General features: G+C 42.1%; 1 protein-coding gene across 1 annotated transcript in view; it reads left to right on the top strand.

Annotated features, from left to right (window-relative positions):
• Positions 1 to 25,635, top strand: part of cyfip2 (cytoplasmic FMR1 interacting protein 2) — a 252,229-nt gene that overhangs the window by 55,158 nt on the left and 171,436 nt on the right. The window contains exons 2-5 of the mRNA XM_051934205.1: positions 22 to 170; positions 4,405 to 4,494; positions 17,120 to 17,197; positions 25,185 to 25,286. Coding sequence (XP_051790165.1) covers positions 54 to 170; positions 4,405 to 4,494; positions 17,120 to 17,197; positions 25,185 to 25,286 — 387 coding nt within the window. The 5' untranslated portion in view covers positions 22 to 53. The remainder of the gene's footprint in view (positions 1 to 21; positions 171 to 4,404; positions 4,495 to 17,119; positions 17,198 to 25,184; positions 25,287 to 25,635) is intronic.

Here is a 25,635-nt window from a genome sequence, read left to right as displayed (position 1 = left end):
TTTTTTTTTTTGTTATTACAGAATAGGAGTTCATTTGTTTACGAGCTGTTACCATGACCACCCATGTTACATTGGAAGATGCTCTCTCAAACGTGGACCTTCTGGAGGAGCTACCCCTTCCAGACCAGCAACCATGTATCGAACCTCCACCTTCGTCCATTATGTACCAGGTGAGCATCTGACTTCTTTGCTTTATTTGAATTGAGAATTCAGGGCAGACAAAAGTCTTTGTATCTTTCATTCTGAGAAAAACACTCTCTTTTCAAGTGACAAGTGAAAAAATTACTCCTGTGACCACAAGTGGGCACCACTGAACCTCAGTCACAATATCACCCAACTCAGTCCCGGGTTTAAGTAAAGGATTTTATTACACCTGCGGTGGGTTGGCACCCTGCCCGGGATTGGTTCCTGCCTTGTGCCCTGTGTTGGCTGGGATTGGCTCCAGCAGACGCCCGTGACCCTTTGTTCGGATTCAACGGGTTGGACAATGGATGGATGGATGGATTTTATTACACAAATGTGAATTGCCAAACATGCACACCCAACCAAACCACAAATACAAAGAAATGAATCTTTGTCTTCTCCTTCTGCTACTCTTGTTGAGTATCACCCGCTACCTCCTGACTCTGACTTCTCCAGGTGAGGAGAAGCTGGACCTGGGAATGCTTCTGGTGCCGTAGTGTGTCCTTCTGGAAGATACAGATACTGACAGGGCTGCACTTTTGGACTCCTAACTCCCATGTACCCCTGCAGTTGTCCAAGCTGGGATGCCTCTAGAGGACCACTGCCACCTGTTGTATGGGGGATGTAACTGCAACTGGTCTCCGGCTTCCACTGGTCCATCATTTTCCCATCCAGCCGTCATACCTGTGTGTCCTTTGTGGCACTTAGAGTTGTGCTTGAAAGTTTGTGAACCCTTTAGAATTTTCTATATTTCTGCATAAATATGACCTAAAATATCATCAGATTTTCACTCAAGTCCTAAAAGTAGATAAAGAGAAACCAGTTAAACAAATGAGACAAAAATATTATACTTGGTCATTTATTTATTAAGGAAAATTATCAAATATTACGTATTTGTGAGTGGCAAAAGTATGTGAACCTCTAGGATTAGCAGTTAGCTTGAAGGTGAAATTCGAGTCCGGTGTCTTCAATCAATGGGATGACAATCAGGTGTGAGTGGGCACCCTGAGTTATTTAAAGAACAGGGATCTATCAAAGTCTGCTCTTCACAACACATGTTTGTGGAAGTGTATCATGGCACGAACAAAGGAGATTTCGGAGGACCTCAGAAAAAGAGTTGTTGATGCTCATCAGGCAGGAAAAGGTGACAAAACCATCTCTAAAGAGTTTGGACTCCACCAATTCACAGTCAGACAGATTGTGTACAAATGGAGGAAATTCAAGACCATTGTTACCCTCCCCAGGAGTGGTTGAACAACAAAGATCACTCCAAGAGCAAGGCGTGTAATAGTCGGCGAGGTCACAAAGGACCCCGGGGTAACTTCTAAGCAACTGAAGGCCTCGCTCACATTGGCTAATGTTCATGTTCATGAGTCCACCATCAGGAGAACACTGAACAACAATGGTGTACATGGCAGGGTTGTAAGGAGAAAGCCACTGCTCTCCAAAAAAAAAACATTGCTGCTCGTCTGCAGTTTGCTAAAGATCACGTGGACAAACCAGAAGGCTATTGGAAGAATGTTTTGTGGACGGATGAGACCAAAATAGAACTTTTTGGTTTGAATGAAAAGCGTTATGTTTGGAGAAAGGAAAACACTGCATTCCAGCATAAGAACCTTATCCCATCTGTGAAACATGGTGGTGGTAGTATCATGGTTTGGGCCTGTTTTGCTTCATCTGGGCCTGTTTTGCTTCATCGGCTTGCCTTCATCGATGCAACAATGAATTTTGAATTATATCAGAGAATTCTAAAGGAAAATGTCAGGACATCTGTCCATGAACTGAATCTCCAGAGAAGGTGGGTCATGCAGCAAGACCCTAAGCACATAAGTCGTTCTACCAAAGAATGGTTAAAGAAGAATAAAGTTAATGTTTTGGAATGGCCAAGTCAAAGTCCTGACCTTAATCCAATTGAAATGTTGTGGAAGGACCTGAAGCGAGCAGTTAATGTGAGGAAACCCACCAACATGCCAGAGTTGAAGCTGTTCTGTACGGAGGAATGGGCGATAATTCCTCCAAGCCGGTGTGTAGGACTGATCAACGGTTACCAGCAGTTATTGCTGCAAAGGGGGGGTCACACCAGATACTGAAAGCAAAGCTTCACATACTTTTGCCACTCACAAATATGTAATATTCCATCATTTTCCTTAATAAATAAATGACCAAGTATAATATTTTTGTCTCATTTGTTTAACTGGTTTCTCTTTATCTACTTTTAGGACTTGAGTGAAAATCTGATGATGTTTTAGGTCATATTTATGCAGAAATATAGAAAGTTCTAAAGGGTTCACAAACTTTCAAGCACAACTGTACACCCTTAAACAGTAGAGAATCTTCCTCAGTAGTCCAGTTTAGAAAACTGAACAAATTCAAAGAGACTACTGTGGAATATTTGGGCCCTGACACAAACAGGCAGACACAAAATGTCCCAAAATACACACGTTTTATTCCTGGGCACATGCACAACACAACAACAGTGCATCAATCACTAATAACAGTCCTGTAGACTTCCTTCCTCTTCTCTCTACTGCCTCCAACTCCACCCAGACAAGCTCCATCCTCTTCCACCCGACTCCGGCTCCCCGAGTGGAGTGAGGTGGCCTCTTTTATACGTCAAACGGATGTGCTTCAGGTGCTTCCTGATCTTCTTCCGGCAGTACTTCCTGGTGTGGTGGAAGTGTTGCTCTTGCACCCGGAAGCACTCAGAGCGTACCTTGACTCTTCCTCCTGCAGCACTTCCTAGTGTGGCGGAAGTGGTGCCTTCCAGAGCTCCATAATTGTCCGGGCGCCCCCTGGCGGTGACCACGGACCCCAACAGGGATGAGCTTCCAAGCTCTGCTCCTGTGGTCCCCACGCAGACCAGGGCGGCTGCCCACCTATGCAACAACAATTTATTTCTTATATAGCCCAAAACCACACAAGGAAGGCTTTAACAGGCCCTGTTTTTTGACAGCCCCCCAGCTTTGAAATGTAGGGAAAGCAAAAAAATGGAAGAAATCTTGGGACTGATAATTCAGAGAGAGACCCCCTTTTCAGTTAGGTTGGCTGTGTATTGGGTGTCAAAAATAATGTACGTACAACACACACAACAGAACACAAGTGATCCTCTCCACAGAGCTGGATGGCCAATCCATCATTTGCCACCAATCCCCACCACTTCCCTCTTGATAGCTGTGAAGTCCTGATCGCAATTGGGGTCCTCTGTGAAGTCCCGATCACATCAGGGTAATTGGAAGAGGGGTCTCCCTGCTCCATGCGGTTTTAAATTTCTTGAAGCCCCAATCACATCTTAACAAGAAAAGGAGGGGGGGTTCCCCCGTGAAGTCCCATTTGCCTCAGAGTAATAGGAGGGGTAATCAGGGAGGGGTGCTCCCTGTGACGTTTCAATTGTGTTGATCCATGTATTTTTAAATTCAGGGAAGTCCTGATCACATAGAAACCAAAAAGCGAGCGGGGAGCCCCCATCAAGTTTTGATTGCGATGGAGCGTTCAGTTTTCGAATGTTTTGCCACAACTGCATTAGTGAGGGTGGCATGGTGGCGCAGTGGGTAGCGCTGCTGCCTCGCAGTTGGGAGATCTGGGGACCTGGGTTCGCTTCCCGGGTCCTCCCTGCGTGGAGTTTGCATGTTCTCCCCGTGTCTGCGTGGGTTTCCTCCCGGTGCTCTGGTTTCTTCCCAAAGACATGCAGGTTAGGTGGATTGGCGATTCTAAATTGGCCCTAGTGTGTGCTTGGTGTGTGGGTGTGTTTGTGTGTGTCCTGCGGTGGGTTGGCACCCTGCCCGGGATTGGTTCCTGCCGTGTGCCCTGGGTTGGCTGGGATTGGCTCCAGCAGACCCCCGTGACCCTGTGTTCGGATTCAGCGGGTTGGAAAATGGATGGATGGATGCATTAGTGAGTGACGGTAGAAGGAGTCGAGAGGATGGCTGATGTTTACTTCCAGTATTGTAAGTCCTGAAATGCCGGTACTGTACCATTTTAAAATTTGGATTTTTCTGTGTTTTTCAGTACCGGCATACCACCCATCCATAATGCATGTGGACCCTGCTCTGTGTTGGGCCTTTAGCCTGATGCTTTTATTGCTGTTCACTTTACTGTAGAAATTCAGAGATTTTTAATTTGTTAAAATATTGAATAGTCAAGTGCCTAAAGCTACTCTAATTGACTTATCTTTGAATAATTCTGCTCTGATAAATAACCTTGCATACTCAATTTTCTTTTTAGGCGAACTTTGACACCAACTTTGAAGACAGAAATGCATTTGTCACTGGGATCGCCAGATACATCGAACAAGCCACAGTTCACTCCAGCATGGTAAGTAGCGGATGTGGAGCCAGCCAGCTGTCAGGTCCTCAAAGGAAAAATGCCATACTGTTTTTATAAAAGCAAACAAAGGTTTAAAGGAATTGTGACACCAAAAGACAGCAAACATTTGTTATCCAAACTAAAAAGCTTTTTTGTTTATTTTCTTAGGGTTCATGCGAGGCACTTTCTAGCTCACAATTGTCTAATGAAACAATGGGGAGAAACAGCCAGTTCCTACAGTTAAAGGAGTAGCAGCCTCAGGATCCGAGGGGTTTAGGCCTGTTTTTACATGACACGACTTTATTCTTGTAAGAAAAAATATAGTAAATTAAGGAATGTTTTAGGGTAGTAATATTACTATAATAAAAATACAAGAGAATGCCGAAGAATCCTGCTCAGTGATAATATTAAAATAGAAGCCTGTAATATGGTGGGCTTTGCAAACACTGTTATATTTTTACTGGCTACTGATCTTCATAGTTTTGTATTTTCGTAACCATTTTCAGTAAAATTGACAGCAGAGTAGCAAATTATTTAGCACTGCTGGTTCAAAGCCTGACTGTCTGTGTGGATTTGACACTTCCTCCTCATGTCTGTGTGTGGGTTTTGCATCTTCTTTTTTTTTTGTTATACCACAATGTGTGCACTACATTTATTGCTCCCTCGGTGCAGGAGAATCATATGGCTGAATGTGTAACTATGGGTTTAGATTGACCAGTGAGGAGATCACGTTCATAAGATGCCCCCTGCCCCTGGACCATAACAAGAGTCACTATCTACCAAGTACAGTACCCTACCTCAGCTGGTATTATGTAAAGACTTAATATTACATCTGCTGCTAACTGTCTGTCTTTTTGTACATCTCATAAGCTACTCTATAATGCACCTTCTCATTTTTTACTGTAATTGGCTTTTGCACTAATGACTATGGCACATTGTACACAGGTCTACTTCACAAGTTTTAATGTTATTTATCTTATATGTTATACTTTTATACTTTTTATATTTTATTATACTACGAAGATGAGAGAGAAACAGTATTTCAATTCTCCTGTATGTTCTTCACATACAGTATAGTGAATTGACAATAAATGGCTAAATGGCTTTTTGATTTGAAATATGGAATTTGATAGACCGGTGAGGAGATGACATTCATACGGTGGCATTTGTAAATATGGGTTTTGATAGACTGTGGAGGAGATCACATTCATGTGGTGGTATGTGTAATTATGCAATTTAATAGACCAGCGAGGAAATCATGTTCGTAGGATGTCTGTTTTTCCAGAACTGTGCTGGCTTTTTTAGATGTTCTTTAGCAAAGTCCAATCTAGCCTTTCTATTCTTGAGGCTTATGAGTGGCTTGCACCATGCAGTGCACCCTCTGGATTTACTTTCATGCAGTCTTCTCTTTATGGTAGACTTGGATATCGATACACCTACCCCCTGGAGAGTGTTGTTCACTTGCTTGGCTGTTGTGAAGAGGTTTCTCCTCACCATGGAAATGATTCTGCGATCATCCACCACTGTTGTCTTCCGTGGACGTCCAGGTCTTTTTGCGTTGCTGAGTTCACCAGTGCTTGCTTTCTTTCTTTCTCAGGATGGACCAAACTGTAGATTTTGCCACTCGTAATATTGTAGCAATTTCTCAGATGGGATTTTTCTGTTTTCGAAGCTTAAGGATGGCTTCTGTCACCTGCATGGAGAGCTCCTTTGACCGCATGTTGTCTGTTCACAGCAAAATCTTCCACATGCAAGCACCGCACCTCAAATCAACTCCAGGCCTTTTATCTGCTTAATTGATATGACATAACGACGGACTTGCCCACACCTGCCCATGAAATAGCCTTTGAGTCAATTGTCCAATTACTTTTGAGCCCCTGAAATGAAGGGATTGTGTTAAAAAAAATGCTTTAGTTGCCTCACATTTTTATGTAATCATTTTGTTCACCTCACTGAATTAAAGCTGAAAGTCTGCACTTCAACTGCATCTGAGTTGTTTCATTTAAAATCCATCCATCCATCCATTTTCCAACCCGCTGAATCCGAACACAGGGTCACGGGGGTCTACTGGAGCCAATCCCAGCCAACACAGGGCACAAGGCAGGAACCAATACCGGGCAGGGTGCCAACCCACCGCAGGACACACACAAACACACCCACACACCAAGCACACACTAGGGCCAATTTAGAATCACCAATCCACCTAACCTGCATGTCTTTGAACTGTGGGAGGAAACCGGAGCGCCCGGAGGAAACCCACGCAGACACGGGGAGAACATGCAAACTCCACGCAGGGAGGACCCGGGAAGCGAACCCAGGTCCCCAGGTCTCCCAACTGCGAGGCAGCAGCGCTACCCACTGTGCCACCATGCCGCCCTTCATTTAAAATTCATTGTGGTAATGTACAGAACCAAAATTCGAAAAAAGTTGTCTCTGTCCAAATATTTATGGACCTAACTGTAAATGGTTTAGGTCAGCATAAAGTTTCCTCCCACAGTCCAAAGAAATACAGGTTAGGTGCATTGGCGATCCTAAATTGTTCCCAGTGTGTGGGTGTGTGTGTGCCCTGCCAGTGAATTGGCACCCTGCCTGGGATTTGTTCCTGCTTTGCGCCCTGTGCTGGCTGGGATTGGCTCCAAAAAACCCCCATGACCTTGTGTTAGGATATAAAGGTTGGAAAATGAATCCACTTGTCCTCCTTAGACGCATTACCTGTTTATTGTTCTATACGACCAGAAGGAGTTATATAAATAAAGTTTATCATTTTATTATTAAATGCTTAGTTGTTACAGTGCCTTGTGGAAACATTCCCCCCCCCCCCCCCCCCCCGAGGCGTTTGTTCTCTTTTGTTGCATTACTTCCTAGAATTCAAAAGGATTTTTGGGGTGGTTTGCACCATTTGATTTACACAACATGCCCACCACTTTGAAGGTGCAACGTATCTTTTATTGTGAAGAATTAATAGTCCGATGCCTTTGTTTATATCTTGAATTTCGTAAGTCAAGGAAAAGATGCAGGGCAAAAAAACAAAAAAATCTCCACTCTGCTTGCAGAGTTTCCTTTAGGTTTTTCTTTGAGCCAGACAGCATTGCTTCTTGTGTTTATTTAATTATAGAACAGCCAAGGAACGTTTCAATGGAAGAATTCTAAAGAGGCAGTCACTTGATCTAATGCTGTGTTCAGGTGCTTTGGCAGTTTTGGATTCACTCCTCGTGACACCTCAGCTTCACACCGTCATTCTGTTCTTGTGTGTTTCTGCTTGACGTTTGGGCAGAAATTCAAGGCTCTTATTGACTTTATGCTTATTCCTTAGAAAAAAAGATTATCTCAAAAAAAAATGTTTTTGCCAAGATGGAGATCAAAAGCAATCTAGGCCTATTAAACGGGTATCACGTTTCTCTGAATACAATGGGACCATAAAAATGCCATTTCTGGCTGACGTGGTTATTATTTTAAAAGATAATAGCAGCAGCAAAAAAGCAAAAAGCAAAAAAATATATTTGTGGAGATCCAGCCCACCTCGGCCATAGCATTTTCACTCCTGTGCCCTCTGGCAGGCACTTCAGTGCCCTGTATGCCCGCACCACCAGGCTGAAGAACAGCTTTTACCCCAAAGCAATTGGCCTATGAAATGCACAGCCATCACTACCCCTTCCATGTGGGACCCGTGACCATTTCATCGACTGTAATCTTCACTGTAACTTCATTTGTTATTTCTCTATTTATGCTTACATGTTTACCCTTACTTTTATTCGATGTATATTTGGGACTGTTAACAGTAGTTAGGGTGAATTGTGAATTTCTGTGAATTTTCCCCTGGGATTAATAAAGTATCTATCTATCTATCTATCTATCTATCTATCTATCTATCTATCTATCTATCTATCTATCTATCTATCTATCTATCTATCTATCTATCTATCTATCTATCTATCTATCTATCTATCTATCTATCTATCTATCTATCTATCTATCTATCTATCTATCTATCTATCTATCTATCTATCTATCTATCTATCTATCTATCTATCTATCTATCTATCTATCTATCTATCTATCTATCTATCTATCTATCTATCTATCTATCTATCTATCTATCTATCTATCTATCTATCTATCTATGCTTCTCATAATTTAACGTTTACTGTGAGACCAGCTATGTTTTATGGGTTGGAGATGGTGGCACTGACCAGAAAGCAGGAGACAGTTCTGGAGGTGGCAGAGTTAAAGATGCTAAGATTTGCATTGTGTGTGATGAGGATGGACAGGATTAGGAACGAGGACATTAGAAGGTCAGCTCAAATTGGACGGTTGGGAGAAAAAGTCAGAGAGGCAAGAATGTGTTGGTTTGGACATGTAAAGAGAAGAGATGCTGGGTATACTGAGAGAAGGGTACTAAGAATAGAGCTACCAGGGAAGAGGACAAGAGGAAGGCCTAAGAGAAGATTTATGGATGTTTTGAGAGAGGACATGCAGGTGATGGGTGTGACAGAGCAAGATGGAGAGGACAGAAATATATGGAAGAAGATGATCCGCTGTGGCGAAACAAGAAGAAGACTGTATGCTCTTATATACTTTTATGTAAGGCACCTATAGACCCCCTGTAAAAGACATTTCATTGTACTATACAGTGACAATAAACATATCTAACATCTTTTATACAAGGAAAGGAGTTGAGATGTCAGCGTTTCACCATCATTTGGCTAATTCCGGTAGCAGAGCTATCTCCAAGTTGTTTCTTAACAGGATATTCATGTGAAAGTTCCCACTGGGAAGCTCATATTTCACACCTGCTCTATAAATGCAGCATTGATAGCAAGCAAGTGAACTCTGATTCCTAGCGTGATGAGAAAAGTCACAAAATCAACCAGAATGTTCAGGCAAGTTCTAGAAATCAAAACCAGATCTAAATTGGAGTTCTCTCATTCGCTCGCTAAGCAGAGGTTAGGTATATGGCATGAGGCTAGAGCATGAGTGAGGAGCCCTCCACCATGGTCCTCTGCGTCTCTCTTTGATGCGCGCAAACAAATCGGTACCAGAAGCGAGTAATGATACTTAGCACGATGAGAGATGTCGCAAAATCAACTGGAATGTTCCAGCAAATTCTAGAAAAAAACCGATCTAAATCCATTAAGTAGTTCTCTCGTAATAGCAGACAGGCAGACAGACAGATTACATACAATCATATGAAAAAGTTTGGGAACCCCTCTTAACTCTTTGGATATTTGTTTCTCATTGGCTGAGCTTTCAAAGTAGCAACTTTCTTTTCATATATGACATGACTTATGGACACAGTAGGATTTCAGCAGTGACATTAAGTTTATTGGGTTAACAGAAAATATGCATCATAACAAAATTAGACAGGTGTATAAATGTGGGCACCCCAACAGAGATATGACATCAATACTTAGTTGAGCCTCCTTTTGTAAATCTAACACCTCTAGACGCTGTCCTCCTATAGCCTTTGATGAGTGTCTGGATTCTGGATGGAGGTATTTCTGACCATTCTACATACAAAATCTCTCCATTTCAGTTCAATTTGATGGCTGGCAAGCATGGACAGCCTGCTTCAAATCATCCCATAGATTTTCAATGATATTCAAGTCAGGGGACTGTGACGGCCATTCCAGAACATTGCACTTCTCCCTCTGCATGAACGCCTTTGTAGATTTCCAACTGTGTTTTGGGTCATTGTCTTGTTGGAATATCCAACCCCTGCGTAACTTCAACGTTGTGACTGATGCTTGAACATTATCCTGAATAATTTGTTGATAGTGGGTTGAATTCATCAGACCCTCGACTTTAACAAGGGCCCCAGTCCCTGAATTAGCCACACAGCCCCACAGCATGATGGAACCTCCACCAAATTTGACAGGAGGTAGCAGGTGTTTATCTTTGACTGCGGCTTTTTCTTTTGACCAAATAACTCCATTTTTGTCTCATCAGTCCAAAGCACTTTGTTCCAAAATGAATCTGGCTTGTCTAAATGAGCATTGGCATACAACAAGCGACTCTGTTTGTGGCGTGAGTGCAGAAAGGGCTTCTTTCTCATCACCCTGCCATACAGATGTTCTTTGTGCAAATTGTGCTGAATTGTAGAACGATGTACAGATACACCATCTGCAGCAAGATGTTCTTGCACGTCTTTGGAGGTGATCTGTGGGTTGTCTGTCACCATTCTCACAATCCTGCTCATATGCCGCTCCTGTATTTTTCTTGTCCTGCCAGACCTGCTGGGTTTAACAGCAACTGTGCCTGTGGCCTTCCATTTCCTGATTCCATTCCTCACAGTTGAAACTGACAGTTTAAACCTCTGAGATGGCTTTTTGTAGCCTTCCCCTAAACCAGGAGACTCAACAATCTTTGTTTCCAGATCTTTGGAGAGTTGCTTTGAGGATCCCATGCTGTCACTCTTCACAGGAGAGTCAAAGGGAAGGAAGCCCAACTTGTAATTGACCACCTTAAATACCTTTATATCTCATGATGGACACACCTGTCTATGAAGTTCAAGGCTTAATGAGCTCATCACACCAAGTCATCAGCATTGAGCAGTGACAGGCATTCAAATCAGCACAATGACAAGGGGACCCACATTTGTGCACAGTCAGTTTTTCACATTTGATTTAATTTCATACAACTAAATACTGCTTCACTAAAAATCTTTGTTCTGAAAACACCGCAGTACTCAGATGTTCCTAGGAAATGAAAGACATACCACTGTTATCTTTATTGTTGAAAGGAGAGTCAATTATTATGCAGTCTGAGAGGGGGTCCCAAACTTTTTCATATGACTGTATATATAGAGATGTAGATGAGGTGATTTGTTTAGGCTTTTCTTTTAGTATTGAATTTAGTATTATATTTGGTTTATTCTTTCTTTTATTCTGTTTAATGCGTTTGTATATCCTATGTTTATTTGTTTATTGTTCTATGCAGACACCGTGCAACTGAAGGAGTTTTATAAATCTTCTTTCACCTGCTCTTGTTAGGAATTGGCACAGTGGATCAGCTTGGAAAGGAGTTACATAAAAATGTTATTATTATTTTATTCTTAAATGCTTAGTGGTTACGGTGCCTTGTGGAAGCATTCATCCCCCTCGGTGTTTGTCCTCGTTTGTCGCATTACAACCTGGAATTCAAATGGATATTTGGAGGATCAGCACCATTTGATTTACACAACATGCCTACCGCTTTACAGGGGGCAACATTTTTTTTTTTTATTGTCAAAAATGTCCATATAATACAAAACAATTCAAGTGAGGTGTGCGGAGGGCCGCCGTGAATTGCAAAGGCTGGATGGCACTCCTCCTGTCACGACCGAGAGCAGTGTTGTCACAGCTAGGCCAATCAAAACGTGTATTTCAAATACAATATTACGACAAATCAAATCACATACAGAACAGTATGCAGTGAAATTAAAATTAAATTGCAACAAAACTGAACTCCTGCAAATTGGCACTAAAGTGCACCTTTCGAAAATGAGCTCCTTCTCAATGACTCTTGACGGTGATCTCATCAGACCTTCATCAAATGCAAGGAGTCTTGGTGTCATTTTTGATTTCTCCCTTTCTTATTCCAACCACATAAACCCCATTGAGAAACTTTCTTACTTCACGTATCCCATGTTCGCTCATTCCTCTCCTTTTCTAATGCTGAGACATTTGTGTCACATCACATATCGATTATTGTAATTCCCTACTGGCAGGTGCCCCTTCTGGTCTTCAGCTCCAGTTAATTCAAAACTCTGCTGCAAGAGTCCTTACACAAACCTGCAACAGCAAGCACATCACAGCCATCCTGCTTCGCCTTCACTGGCTCCCTGTGTCTTACAGGATTCATCTATCCATTTCCCAACCCTCTGAATCCGAACACAGGGTCACGGGGGTCTGCTGGAGCCAATCCCAGCCAACACAGGGCACAAGGTAGGAACCAATCCCGGTCAGGGTGCCAACCCACCGCAGGACACACACAAACACACCAAGCATACACTAGGGCCAATGTACAATCGCCAATCCAGCTAACCAGCATGTCTTTGGACTGTGGGAGGAAACCGGAGAGCCCGGAGGAAACCCACACTTACACGGGGAGAACATGCAAACTCCACGCAGGGAAGCGAACCCAGGTCCCCAGGTCTCCCAACTGCGAGGCAGCAGCGCTACCCACTGCGCCACCGTGCCGCCGTCTTACAGGATTGAATTTCAAATTCTTTTAGGAACCTACGAAGCTTTCAATGGCCTCACGCTGGACTACATCAGTGACCTCCTCCATCGCTCTATTCCTGTTCGCCCACTATGGTCCTCTGATTGGGGTCATCACACTAACCTGCACTCTTATGGGTGACAGCAGGACTTTCAGCTGTATGTAGCTCCCTGACTTTGGAAAGACCTCCACAATTAATAAGCCGACTCCATTCATTCTTTTAACAAACAACTGAAGTGTTCAGGAAGGCGTTGAACTTAACCTGACATTCTGCCTCCTCTTTCAGTCTTCCTCTCTGTCCAGATGCTCAGGTAGAATTTGTGTGTGTGGGGGTGATATCAGAAATGAGTTGATTTGTTTAGCCATTTCTTTTAGTATTGAATTTAGTATTATAATCTGGTTTATTCTTTCTTTTATTCTATTTAATGCTTTTATATATCCCATGATTCTTGGTTTATTGTTCTATGCAGATACTATTTGTATCATTTTGTTTTAAGCGTCTTGAGCATGGTAAGGCACTCTATAGGTTGGGAGCAAGCTCTGATTTATTCTACAGTGCGCTGCTGTACCCACCACACGATGAACCACATGGATTGGGACCCGAGTGCAGTGGGTGACACCACAGCACCACACCGTGGAACACTGTGAGGTTTTTTACGGTGGCTTGAGTGCCAATCCTGCCACCAACCCCCACATTTTCCCTCAAAGAAGGAGGACTTGCTTGCAGGGCTGGATGCCCATTAACGTCATACCCAGGACAGAGCAATTGCAGGTTAAGGGTCGTGCTCAGGGGCCCAGCAGAGCACAGGGAATTTGAACCAGCAACCTAACCAATTGTTGGCGCAGATCCCTAGGCTAAATAAAATTTAATATGACTAAATGCTTAGTTGCTACGGTGCCTTGTGGAAGCAGTGTTTCTCCTCAGTGTTTGTCCTCGTTTGTCGCATTACAACCTTGAATTCAAATGGATATTTGGAGGGTTAGCACCATTTGATTTACACAACATGCCTACCGCTTACATGCAAAATATTTTTTTATTGTGACACAAGCAATAATTAGGACACAAAGAATAGAAATCCTGAGTGTGCGTGGCTACTCACCCATCAAAGTCGAAACTTTGCAGAGCCCCCTCTTTTTGCTGCAGTTCTGTCCGCAAGTCTCTTGTTGAACGTCTCTAGTCAAAGATACAGGAATGGATGTCTATTAACAAATGAAATGAAGTCAGCCAGAGAATATAGGAAATATCTTGGGTTCATACTGTCTGCAATGAAATCAAAGTCAAAGTAAATTTAAGAATTATTTTTTTTTTTTTTTATTTGCCATGCCATCCCAACTTTTTTTAACTTAGTTTTGTACAACCTTACACTTCTTGAGTTAGCAGCTGCTAAAGTTAATGGCTCTACTGGCTTAAATATTTCTTTGTGTCAGTTTTGTATGCTGTACCGCTTATTCTGAATTTCCCAGATGGGAGCTTTACTTATTGACTACTCCATTCTTCCTATGTGTAGCTGTGTCTTTTCTCCTCCTTGATTTACTTGTGCTGTTTGGGGCTTTAGGGTGGACAGAGTTGGATGGCTGTTTTATTTTGTGTTAATAATAATACATTTTATTTACAGTATATAGCGCCTTTGATGTTTTAATAGCTATGTTTGACTTGCTGTAACTTGTATCATCCATCCATCCATTTTCCACCCCGCTGAATCCGAACACAGGGTCACGGGGGTCTGCTGGAGCCAATCCCAGCCAACACAGGGCACAAGGCAGGATCCAATCCTGGGCAGCGTGCCAACCCACCGCAGGACACACACAAACACACCAAGCATACACTAGGGCCAATTTAGAATCGCCAATTCACCTAACCAGCATGTCTTTAGACTGTGGGAGGAAACCGGAGCGCCCGGAGGAAACCCACGCAGACACGGGGAGAACATGCAAACTCCACGCAGGGAGGACCCGGGAAGCGAACCCAGGTCCCCAGGTCTCCCAACTGCGAGGCAGCAGCGCTACCCACTGCGCCACCATGCCGCCCTAACTTGTATCAATTTAATAAAATTTTATATCAAACAAATACACAACTAAATTCTCCCCATATACTGTAACTGCTTAGTATATTCTAACAAAAATTTGCCAAACATCGTTTTGCAATTTCTACGTTGACCCCAAAACTGTGAAATAACGGCTCACATAATTAGGCTAATGAGGTCCAATTAAAATCGGAAGTTGGTTGGAACAAAAACCATGTAGCCACAAGGAGGTCCCCAAGACCAAGTGTGAGATCCACCCATCAATACTGTACACATTTTTAATCCTTTATTCACTGTATACAATTAAGAATATGTCATTTATCGCATACCCTAACTTACTCTCCAGAGAGAAACACACATTTTTTTTGGGGGGGAGGGGGTTATAGCACAAGGTCAGCTATTTATATGGTACCCCTGGAGCAATTGCAGGTTAAGGGTCTTCCCCAAGGGCCTAATGGAGTCACTGCTGGGATCTGAAGTAGCGACCAGCACAGCTCATTTAGCTATAGAGCCACTACCACTTTTGAAGGATTCTGTGTCTTGAAAGACATGTGCATTATATGTGTTATTTATTTATTGTTTATTTCTTCGTATTTTGGCCAATTAAGATATTTTGGAATGACTTTAGTTGATTGAAAGAGTCCACGTGAAAAGAAATAATCACAGTAGAAGTACCTACCCACTGTTAACCTCTGAAACTGAAGCAACTTAAACTGGATTCGGCCTTTGTTGCACATCGATTATACCGTCAGACATACCATAACTGTGATCATTTGTAGTCTCTCTATTATAAAAAAAAAACATAGATAGATCGAAAGATATATAAGGCACTATATAATACAAATAAATAGATAGATAGATAGATAGATATGAAAGGAACTATATAATATAGATAGCTAGATAGATAGATATGAAAGGCACTGTATAATATAGATAGATAGATAAATAGATAGATAGATAGATATGAAAGGCACTATATAATATAGATAGCTAGATATGAAAGGCACTATATAATATAGATAGCTAGATAGATATGAAAGGCACTGTATAATATAGATAGCTAGATAGATATGAAAGGTACTGTATAATATAGATAGATAAGTAGATAGATATGAAAGGCACTATATAATATAGAAGATAGATAGATATGAAAGGCACTATATAATAGATAGATAGACAGATAGATAGATATGAAAGGCACTATATAATAGATAGATAGATAGATAGATATGAAAGACACTATATAATACAGATAGATAGATATGAAAGGCACTATATAATAGATAGATAGATAGATAGATAGATAGATAGATAGATATGAAAGACACTATATAATACAGATAGATAGATATGAAAGGCACTATATAATATAGAAGATAGATAGATATGAAATGCACTATATAATATAGATAGATAGATAGGTAGATAGATAGATATGAAAGGCACTATATAATAGATAGATAGATATGAAAGACACTATATAATACAGATAGATAGATATGAAAGGCACTATATAATAGATAGATAGATAGATAGATAGATAGATATGAAAGGCACTATATAATAGATAGATGTGAAAGGCACTGAAGCTGCTCCTCTGTCTGGCGATGATACTGCTCAGTGAATTCTCCATGAATGACAGGAGCCTGCTCAGCGCCTGTCGCTCCGCCACAGATGTCAAACTGTCCTTTTTTTCCTGCGACGAGACGTGATATTTGGAAGAGAGATCATTTGAAGAGAGACAGAGAGACACTTTCACGTCCTGCAAAGTCACTTCATACTTACGTGATACACATGCAGATCAGGTTAGAGATAATGGAAGTAGGAAAATTCGAAAGTCTCAAAAAAATGAGACTAAAGATCACATTATTGCAAACAAACGGAAAATATTACTTGGTGAAATAATGGAACAGCGAAAAGAGATTGAATAGTGTTTGAGGATGTCTTGGGGAGAAGAGAGACAAGGCAGTGAGACAAAAGGACAGCTGCTGTACAGGCTTTTATACATTTGAAGCGATTTGCGAGATGCAGATCATGCGGCACAGCAGCAGCAGCAGCAAGCCAGCAGCTGATTGAGCAAAGAGGAGGTAAAAAACAAAATGTATTTGTTTCGCATTGTATCACCGTTTAAGAGGGGGTTTGGAGGAGCGACCGCGTCTCCTTGGGGTGCATTCAGCCTCCCACTTCACAATGGCCCGTAGCCCTGGCGGGGGGAGTTGGGGAAGAGGTATGGAGAGCAAAGCCCCCTAGTTATAAAAATATACACTTTTGCCCATATGATCCACCCCATTAACACTTGAATGTATCTATAAGTTTTGGACTTCCCTTTCATCAGATTTTTTAAGAATGTTTGTCACCATCATATCTTGAATCTTGTAACTAAACTAACCTAATTTCAATCTTCTTGACAGAACGAGATGCTGGAGGAGGGCCACGAGTACGCCGTTATGCTGTACACATGGAGAAGCTGCTCCCGGGCCATTCCACAGGTACAGAATGGGGGAAGTAAAACGAGAGCTTAAATGTCCTTTAAAGTACAGTACATGCATGTTATTTGGTGTGTGTTTTTTAACATTGTAATTTCACTCCTCTGCTACATTCTGGTGTGCTTGTTTGGGACAACATCATGGGGAATTTAAAGCAGATATGGAAGCAGAAACGTAACTTTGAATGTGATGCCAAATTATGCTTATTCTCATCTGGACAAAGCTGGCCCCACTGTGAGGATTCTGTTTTTTTGATTTCTCCAGTGCCTTCAGTACCATCCAGCCATCTTGGTTAAGTGGTAAACTCATGGATACGCAGGTGGATGAGCCTGTGGTGTCCTGGGTAATGGACTGTCTGACAGGCAGATCATAGTTTGTGAGACTCAAGGACTGTGTGAGCAACACTAGAGCACCATGAGGAGCAGGCCTGTCTCCACTCTGTACAACTCCGACTATAAAATACAACATCAGGTCACCTCACCTGCACATGGGTCCACCACAGACCTCCGCAGCTCCACTGGGCAATCAATTGGATTGCAGATTTTTGTCACTTGGTTTGCTTGATTTGAGTCAGAAAAACCCATCCCGCAACCCTAATCTTAACTGTTGTGTAACCAGGTGTTATCACAGACAGATAATATAAAGTGACTGTGTCCTCAATGGAGTGGGCTCTGGAGGTTCGCAGATAGAGTCTACTGCCCTTAGTACAAATTCTAAAGAAGACTGCTCATTAAGAAGCTGGGTTGGAACAAAAACCTGCAGCCACTGCGGCACTCCAGGACCGACATTGCCCGCCCCTCCACTGGTCTATACTATACACATTTATTTAAAGTGATTTTTAATCTTTTATTCACCATATACAGTTTTTGGTATTAAGAAATTGTAGGCACCTCTTCATCTAATGATTACAGACCACCCACATCATGAAGACCTTTGAGAGGCTGGTCCTGGACTATACAGTACATCCGGAAAGTATTCACAGCGCATCACTTTTTCCACATTTTGTTATGTTACAGCCTTATTCCAAAATGGATTAAATTCATTTTTTTCTTCAGAATTCTACACACAACACCCCATAATGACGTGAAAAAGGTTTACTTGAGGTTTTTGGAAATTTATTAAAAATAAAAAAACTGAGAAATCCCATGTCCATAAGTATTCACAGCCTTTGCTCAATACTTTGTCGATGCACCTTTGGCAGCAATTCCAGCCTCAAGTCTTGTTGAATATGATGCCACAAGCTTGGCACACCTATCCTTGGCCAGTTTCGCCCATTCCTCTTTGCAGCACCTCTCAAGCTCCATCAGGTTGGATGGGAAGCGTCGGTGCACAGCCATTTTAAGATCTCTCCAGAAATGTTCAATCGGATTCAAGTCTGGGCTCTGGCTGGGCCACTCAAGGACATTCACAGAATTGTCCTGAAGCCACTCCTTTGATATCTTGGCTGTGTGCTTAGGGTCATTGTTCTGTTGAAAGATGAACCGTCGCCCCAGTCTGAGGTCAAGAGCGCTCTGGAGCAGGTTTTCATCCAGGATGTCTCTGTACATTGCTGCAGTCATCTTTCCCTTTATCCTGACTAGTCTCCCAGTTCCTGCCGCTGAAAAACATCCCCACAGCATGATGCTGCCTCCACCATGCTTCACTGTAAGGATGGTGCCAGGTTTCCTCAAAACGTGACGCCTGGCATTCACACCAAAGAGTTCAATCTTTGTCTCATCAGACCAGAGAATTTTCTTTCTCGTGGTCTGAGAGTCCTTCAGGTGCCTTTTGGCAAACTCCAGGCGGGCTGCCATGTGCCTTTTACTAAGGAGTGGCTTCCGTCTGGCCACTCTACCATACAGGCCTGATTGGTGGATTGCTGCAGTGATGGTTGTCCTTCTGGAAGGTTCTCCTCTCTCCACAGAGGACCTCTGGAGCTCTGACAGAGTGACCATCGGGTTCTTGCTCACCTCCCTGACTAAGGCCCTTCTGCCCCAATCGCTCAGTTTAGATGGCTGGCCAGCTCTAGGAAGAGTCCTGGTGGTTTCGAACTTCTTCCACTTATGGATGATGGAGGCCACTGTGCTCATTGGGACCTTCAAAGCAGCAGAAATTTTTCTGTAACCTTCCCCAGATTTGTGCCTCGAGACAATCCTGTCTCGGAGGTCTACAGACAATTCCTTTGACTTCATGCTTGGTTTGTGCTCTGCCATGAACTGTCAACTGTGGGACCTTATATAGACAGGTGTGTGCCTTTCCAAATCATGTCCAGTCAACTGAATTTACCACAGGTGGACTCCAATGAAGCTGCAGAAACATCTCAAGGATGATCAGGGGAAACAGGATGCACCTGAGCTCAATTTCGAGCTTCACAGCAAAGGCTGTTAATACTTATGTACATGTGCTTTCTCAATTTTTTTATTTTTAATAAGTTTGCAAAAATCTCTAAACTTTTTTCACGTTGTCATTATGGGGTGTTGTGTGTAGAATTCTGAGGAAAAAAATGAATTTAATCCATTTTGGAATAAGGCTGTAACATAACAAAATGTGGAAAAAGTGAGGCGCTGTGAATACTTTCCGGATGCGCTGTACAGGTACTCTCTTTATAAGAGTATCATAAAGCCCAACTCCTGCCTTGTAAATTGTGTATCTGCTCCGTTATCCTGACCAGATGCTCGTCTGTGCTATCTAATAGCACTATATTCAGTTTTCAGTACAATTCAGGTCACCATCTTCCATACCACCTGCCCTGCAGAAGAGGTCCTCCACCTGAAGCTGAGCACATTCAGGCCCAGGTCAGTACTTGGATGGGAGACCATCTAGGAAAAGGTTGGACTGCTGCTGGATGAGGTGTTGGTGAGGCCAGCAGGAGGCGCTTATCCTGTAGTGTGAATGTGGATCCCAATGCCCTAGTGCAGTGACGGGGACACTGTGCTGTAAAAACTGTCACAGTCCTTCAAATGAGATGTACAACTGAGGTTCTGACTCTCTGTGGTCATTAAAGATCCCTGGGCAACCTTCATAAAGAGTAGGGGGTATCCCAACATCCTTCCTAAATTGCTCACCACGGCCTAGTCATTCTGGCCCCCTAATCACCCCCTGTCTCTAACTGGCTAACTCTCTCTTCCACGTCTTCAGTACCTGATAGCTAATGTGTGGTGAGCGTACTGGCGCAAAAATGACTACCGTCGCATCATCCAGGTGCGTGCTACTTATTAATGGTGGTTGAAGTGGTTTCCCTCGTCTAAGCTCTTTGAGTAGCAAAAAAAGTGCTATATAAATGTAATTATTATTATTATTATTGTTAATTGTTATTATACAGCACTGCTCACTGAGTGTAGGTGCAAAACACTGTGACAAATTCTCAGAGAAAATATACATTTTATAAATTACTAATTACATAATGAGTATTGTGACAAAACCACTATGGGGCATGTCAGCCACCCAACCTGACAAAGACAGACGCAGCAGGCACACTGATAAAACACAAATGTTTTCATTTTTTCTTCACCTCGTGGGAAACGCTTTCCCCGTTTCCCACAGGCACAACACAGTCCCACTGAGCACAATAACCACAATACTCTTCTTTCTCTTTTTGTTCTCCTCCACTCCTCCTCGGCCAGCTTTGTCTCCCTTCTGGCAGAGCCCCAGGATCCCAGCAGGGCTGTATCCGACTCCATCTCCCATGAAGCCCTGCAGGAGTCCGAGGTACCACTACCATCTAGCGTTCCAGGGGAGGCGATGCTCTATCCACACTTGCTCCCCTGGGCCCCTCCAAGGCAGAGGCATCCTGGCCGGGTGAAGGTCCGTGTCATCCATGACAGTATACATAAAAAAACAGAATTTTTTATATAGATGGGAAAACAAAGTAAAGTTTGAAACCAAATAGCATAAATGAAATCCAGTTGTATCTGGATACAACAATGTTAAACAATGGACTATGGCCAGTTTGCAATGGAAAAAGGAAAACAAAAACTCCAGTCAGCAGCGTCAATGGAAGAAGTAAACCTTTGAGGGTCTACTGTGTTAATAACACAGAAAGTCGGACACAATCAAGAGTCCTGGAGACCTTTGGCTAACTGGTCACACACCTCTATCCTAGGCATTCTACAGTACTCTGTGTTGGGCTGTCCAATCAGGTGGCAGAATCTTTCCAACCAATGATTCCAAGGCTCCCAGTATGTTGGATAATGCTTCTGTGGGCAGTAGAACAGCCTGGCATTAGAGCACTGGCACAACAAGATACTGAGAAGAGAAACAGAATAGAGTATACTTAGTAGTTTGTAGTTCTTGTAAATTGCTTATATGTTTTAACAGGACAAACAGCAGAGATGGAGTATGCACAGCTATTCAGCAGCTCTAGTCAGGGTATTCCAGACTACAGTTGTGAGTCTTCAGCCTGCCTGTCTTATATTAGCAGGCAGGTCATTCCACAGGTTGAGGGCCCAGTAACTAAAAACTCAACTCTTTCAATGTTATTTTATTAATCCTTAGAATCTGTCATGATGATCTGGCTTTTATAGCCTTCTCTTTGAACATGAGTTCAAGGAAAACCAGAGAATGTAATTGTTAATTAATTTAATGGTCTGGGGCCTCATGTATAACGCCGTGCGTAGAACTCACACTATAACATGGCGTAAGCACAAAAGCGGGATTGTGCGTACGCACAGAAAAATCCAGATGCAGGAATCTGTGCGCACGCATACTTTCACGTTCTTCCACTACATAAATCCCGATTTGTGTGAAAAGTAACGCAGGTGCACGCGCCTTCTGTCCCGCCCCAACTCCTCCCAGAATTACGCCGCTTTGAATATGCAAATCAATATAAATATCCTTCTGTGAAAAGTCAATGGGAAAAGCACAGGAGAAAATATAAGAATTTCAGCGAATACCAAGTGGAGGCAAAGGAAAAACGTACTATTTGTTGGTTTAAACAGTGGTATAATCAACAAAAGGAAGCTGATCGAGTGACAGAGTGTCGGAGAAACTCGAAGGCTCAACTTCACAAAGTCGCACAGTGCCCGAAATAAAAAAGAAATCACATATCAAAGTCGCCGTGAAAAAGCGAGTCGTAGCCCACCGTCTGAGTGTCATATGAAAGCTTATTAGGGAACAGACAAAAAAAAGGCACACAGTGGGGAAAAAAGCACGAAATGTCAACTTTAATCTCGAAATTTCCACTTTAATCACGTAGTTTATTTTGCCATTAAAGTAGAACATCATAAACTTCATCTTAAAATCGTTTAATTTACTAGTTTCTCAAATCCCATTGTAACTAAAGTGGCATGTTAAATGCTTTGTTCTGTATTTGATCTTCTATGTGCTCTATGTGTATGAATCACTACCTGCTTTTTAAACGGGCTTTCTCTTTCTCCGACAGGACACATAATCCATTACATTCGTGATATTACAGCTCTCTGAATAATTAAAATTCTGAGATGTATACGTGATATCTTTTTCATGATGATAGGAATGAAAGCATGTTATTAAACATGGGAACACGGTGGCGCAGTGCTTGTTCATGTCTCATGTAAGAGGCTTGCTGCGCCGTGTGCAACCTTCAATTAAATAATTTATCACAGCAGTACTGTCTCTTTCAAACGTACTAACCTCCAATTCCTGTTCTTACTTTTCTTTCTCCAAAAACTCAATCGCCACACAATAAGCTATGTAATAGACGTGAAGCCATCTGTAAGCTTAGAACTTCGATTCTTCAAAACTTTTAAGGAACATTGAAATATCTTAGTAGTACGTGTTTAATTATTATATCCGTCTATCTTTCCAGTGTCGCGTCAGCACCAGCGAGAATACAGCGCAAGGCAGGAACAATTACTGAACTAGCTAGCGCTGCGGCACCGTGTCCTCACATGTTTAATTATTGACAATACAGATTATTTAAATGAAGTTAAAGTTTTATCTGTATAATATAATCAACATGTTTTGCTGCATTTCGTCTTAGAAATGAATACCGTCATCACATGTAAATACGCGCTTTATAAAGTGGCGCAGGTTGTGCAATATTATAACTGTAGTGCAAGTTTACAGTGAGGTAATTGTACTTATAAGTCCAAACATTTCTACAAGGAGCACTTGATGGACTGATTTAGTGTGTTTAGAGTTCTTGGGATGAAACTGTTCTAAACCGCGAAGTCCGTACAGGGACTAAAGCGTTTGCTGTGGCTCAGGCAGCATCTGCTTCATGCTGTATACCGATAATTCTCTTTCCAATCAGCTGCTGCTGTGATTTCCCACTCAGATACAGTGATATAAATACTCCGAGTGGTGCAGTGAGAGTAATATGGAAAAAGATGATCTGCTGTGGCAACCCTTAACGGGATCAGCTGAAAGAAGATGCAGTGAGAGTTACAACGCTAAAGCAGTTATGGTATTTGGAATACTATGGCTATTCCCTGGACCATTATATTGCTACAGGTTAATTACAATCAGATGCATTACACTAATAAACAATATGCAGTTAATTTCAGTGTATTTATAAAGCCGCGCCAGGAATGTGGATTTAAGAATGAAAGGGTGATCACACAGGAACAGTAGCACTGCTTTGACACTGGGTGCCGCCAGTCTGCAAAACCGGGCGGATAAATTGCGTACGTCAAGGAATGAGTTACCGTGGAAATGTGCGTGGCTTTACGCCAAGTTTAGGTTTTATACATCGCGATTTGAGCGTGGAAAGGTTCGTACACAACATTTCTGTGCGTACGCACCGTTTATACATGAGGCCCCTGGTCTGTAATTTTATTTAGGAAGTTTTTTGTCACCTGCAACAGAGAAAAGACAATTCTGAGATTCTGGCCTTGCAGGCAGAGTTTCAAAGAAATACGCCGTTACACAGACTACACACTCTGATCTTCTTTTCCTCATATGCAGCTGCCTACCTGGGTCTTTCTTTTTCTGTCCTATCCCAAAAAATAATATCAAAAATGTCCATGAAAATATCTCAACGTTACTCGTGTAACATAATCCACATGTCAGGTCATCCAGTTGTACTGTATATTCACAGTGTGTAAAATGCAAGTATGTTTTGCTGAAATGTTGTTAAATTAATAACTCTTGAAAATGAAAGTAGTCAACAACCAGGAAAACAGGACTCTTGACCAATGAATGAGAAGCGAGTCTTTAATTAAAAAACCGCAATCCTGACTGGATGACTTGACATTACTACAAACTGCTTGGTGTAAATAGCATATTATATATCATTTATGGGTGGAGTATTCCATTAAGGCTTTATATATTAAATGGAGGAGTTTCAAATCAGCCCTAAGCTTAACTGGGAGCAAGTGCAAGGACTTGAGGGCAGGAGTTATGTGGTCGTACTTTGTAGTTCTTGTAATGACTCTTGTTCATTTTGAATTACCTGAAATCTGCATACAGAATGATTTGAACAGCAGGCCCTGCAGTTGTCAATCCTAATAGAAATAGTTTTTGCTTTGTGCCCTTCCCTACCATAACCGATCATCTATGAGGAAGGAGCGAAAGGTTTAGAGTCGTCAAAAATTTTGAACTCCGGTTTTTGACAGATCTCGACGTTTTAGGTTCCCCTGATACCAAAAACATTGATATCTTGATGATGGGTGTATGTCTGTCTGTGTCTGTGTCTGTGTGTGTCACAGTTTCTTGAGGATGGTCCAAAACTAAAACAGTTGGACGGAAAAATACCAAACTCGAAATTTAAGCTTGTTATAAGATGACGATGTGCCAGTTAGTTTTTGAGCGATATCTCGCACGAGGAAACCTCAAATATTGTATTTCTGCAATTAATTATGAATTCTTCTCGTCAATTGCTATCGTAATGACCTATTTTATGATCAGAAAGATCAGTATCAGAGCGGTAAATAATTACTGAAATGTTAGAGAATAGTTCGGGTAACTTGGTTCCTACAGTGCAAAGCATACTGATGCTCACATCCAAATTTTTGTAAGTACGACACATGTTTAAACAATACTATATGTGATGACTTACTTTGTTGTTTCACTTTTTTATTTTATTTTTTAGGTAAAATGCAATGAACAACCCAACCGTGTAGAAATTTATGAAAAGACAGTAGAAGTTCTTGAGCCTGAAGTCACAAAATTGATGAAGTTCATGTACTTTCAGGTACAGTAATTTGATGCGGCTGGGTGTGGGAAATACAGCTCATGATAGAGCAAGGAAATTTTGGGGTGCCAACTGGGTTGCCCCTTTTATTGTCCAGAGAACAATATGCTTGTTGGCTTTAGTCCCTTCAATGGGGAGTTCAAAGTAAATCAGAGGTGCAGTCGCTTTAGTGGAGCGCCATCCATCAGGTTGCCCTGCCCTGTAATGACGCCTCCTTCCGGAGCGCCCAGGGTTTTATGGCAGCTGGACCAGAAGGGGCGGCTGTGGGAAAAGGAGGAGATGGCAGCATTAGTGGCAGCGCCCCCTCTTGTCTTGTCGGATTATTGCATACCACAACTGGAACCCATGA

Source organism: Erpetoichthys calabaricus, chromosome 11, assembly GCF_900747795.2.
Source record: "Erpetoichthys calabaricus chromosome 11, fErpCal1.3, whole genome shotgun sequence".
In the NCBI taxonomy this organism is placed as follows: domain Eukaryota; kingdom Metazoa; phylum Chordata; class Cladistia; order Polypteriformes; family Polypteridae; genus Erpetoichthys; species Erpetoichthys calabaricus.
Note: the sequence above shows the minus strand (reverse complement) of the source record. Positions and strands in the feature narration are given on the sequence as shown.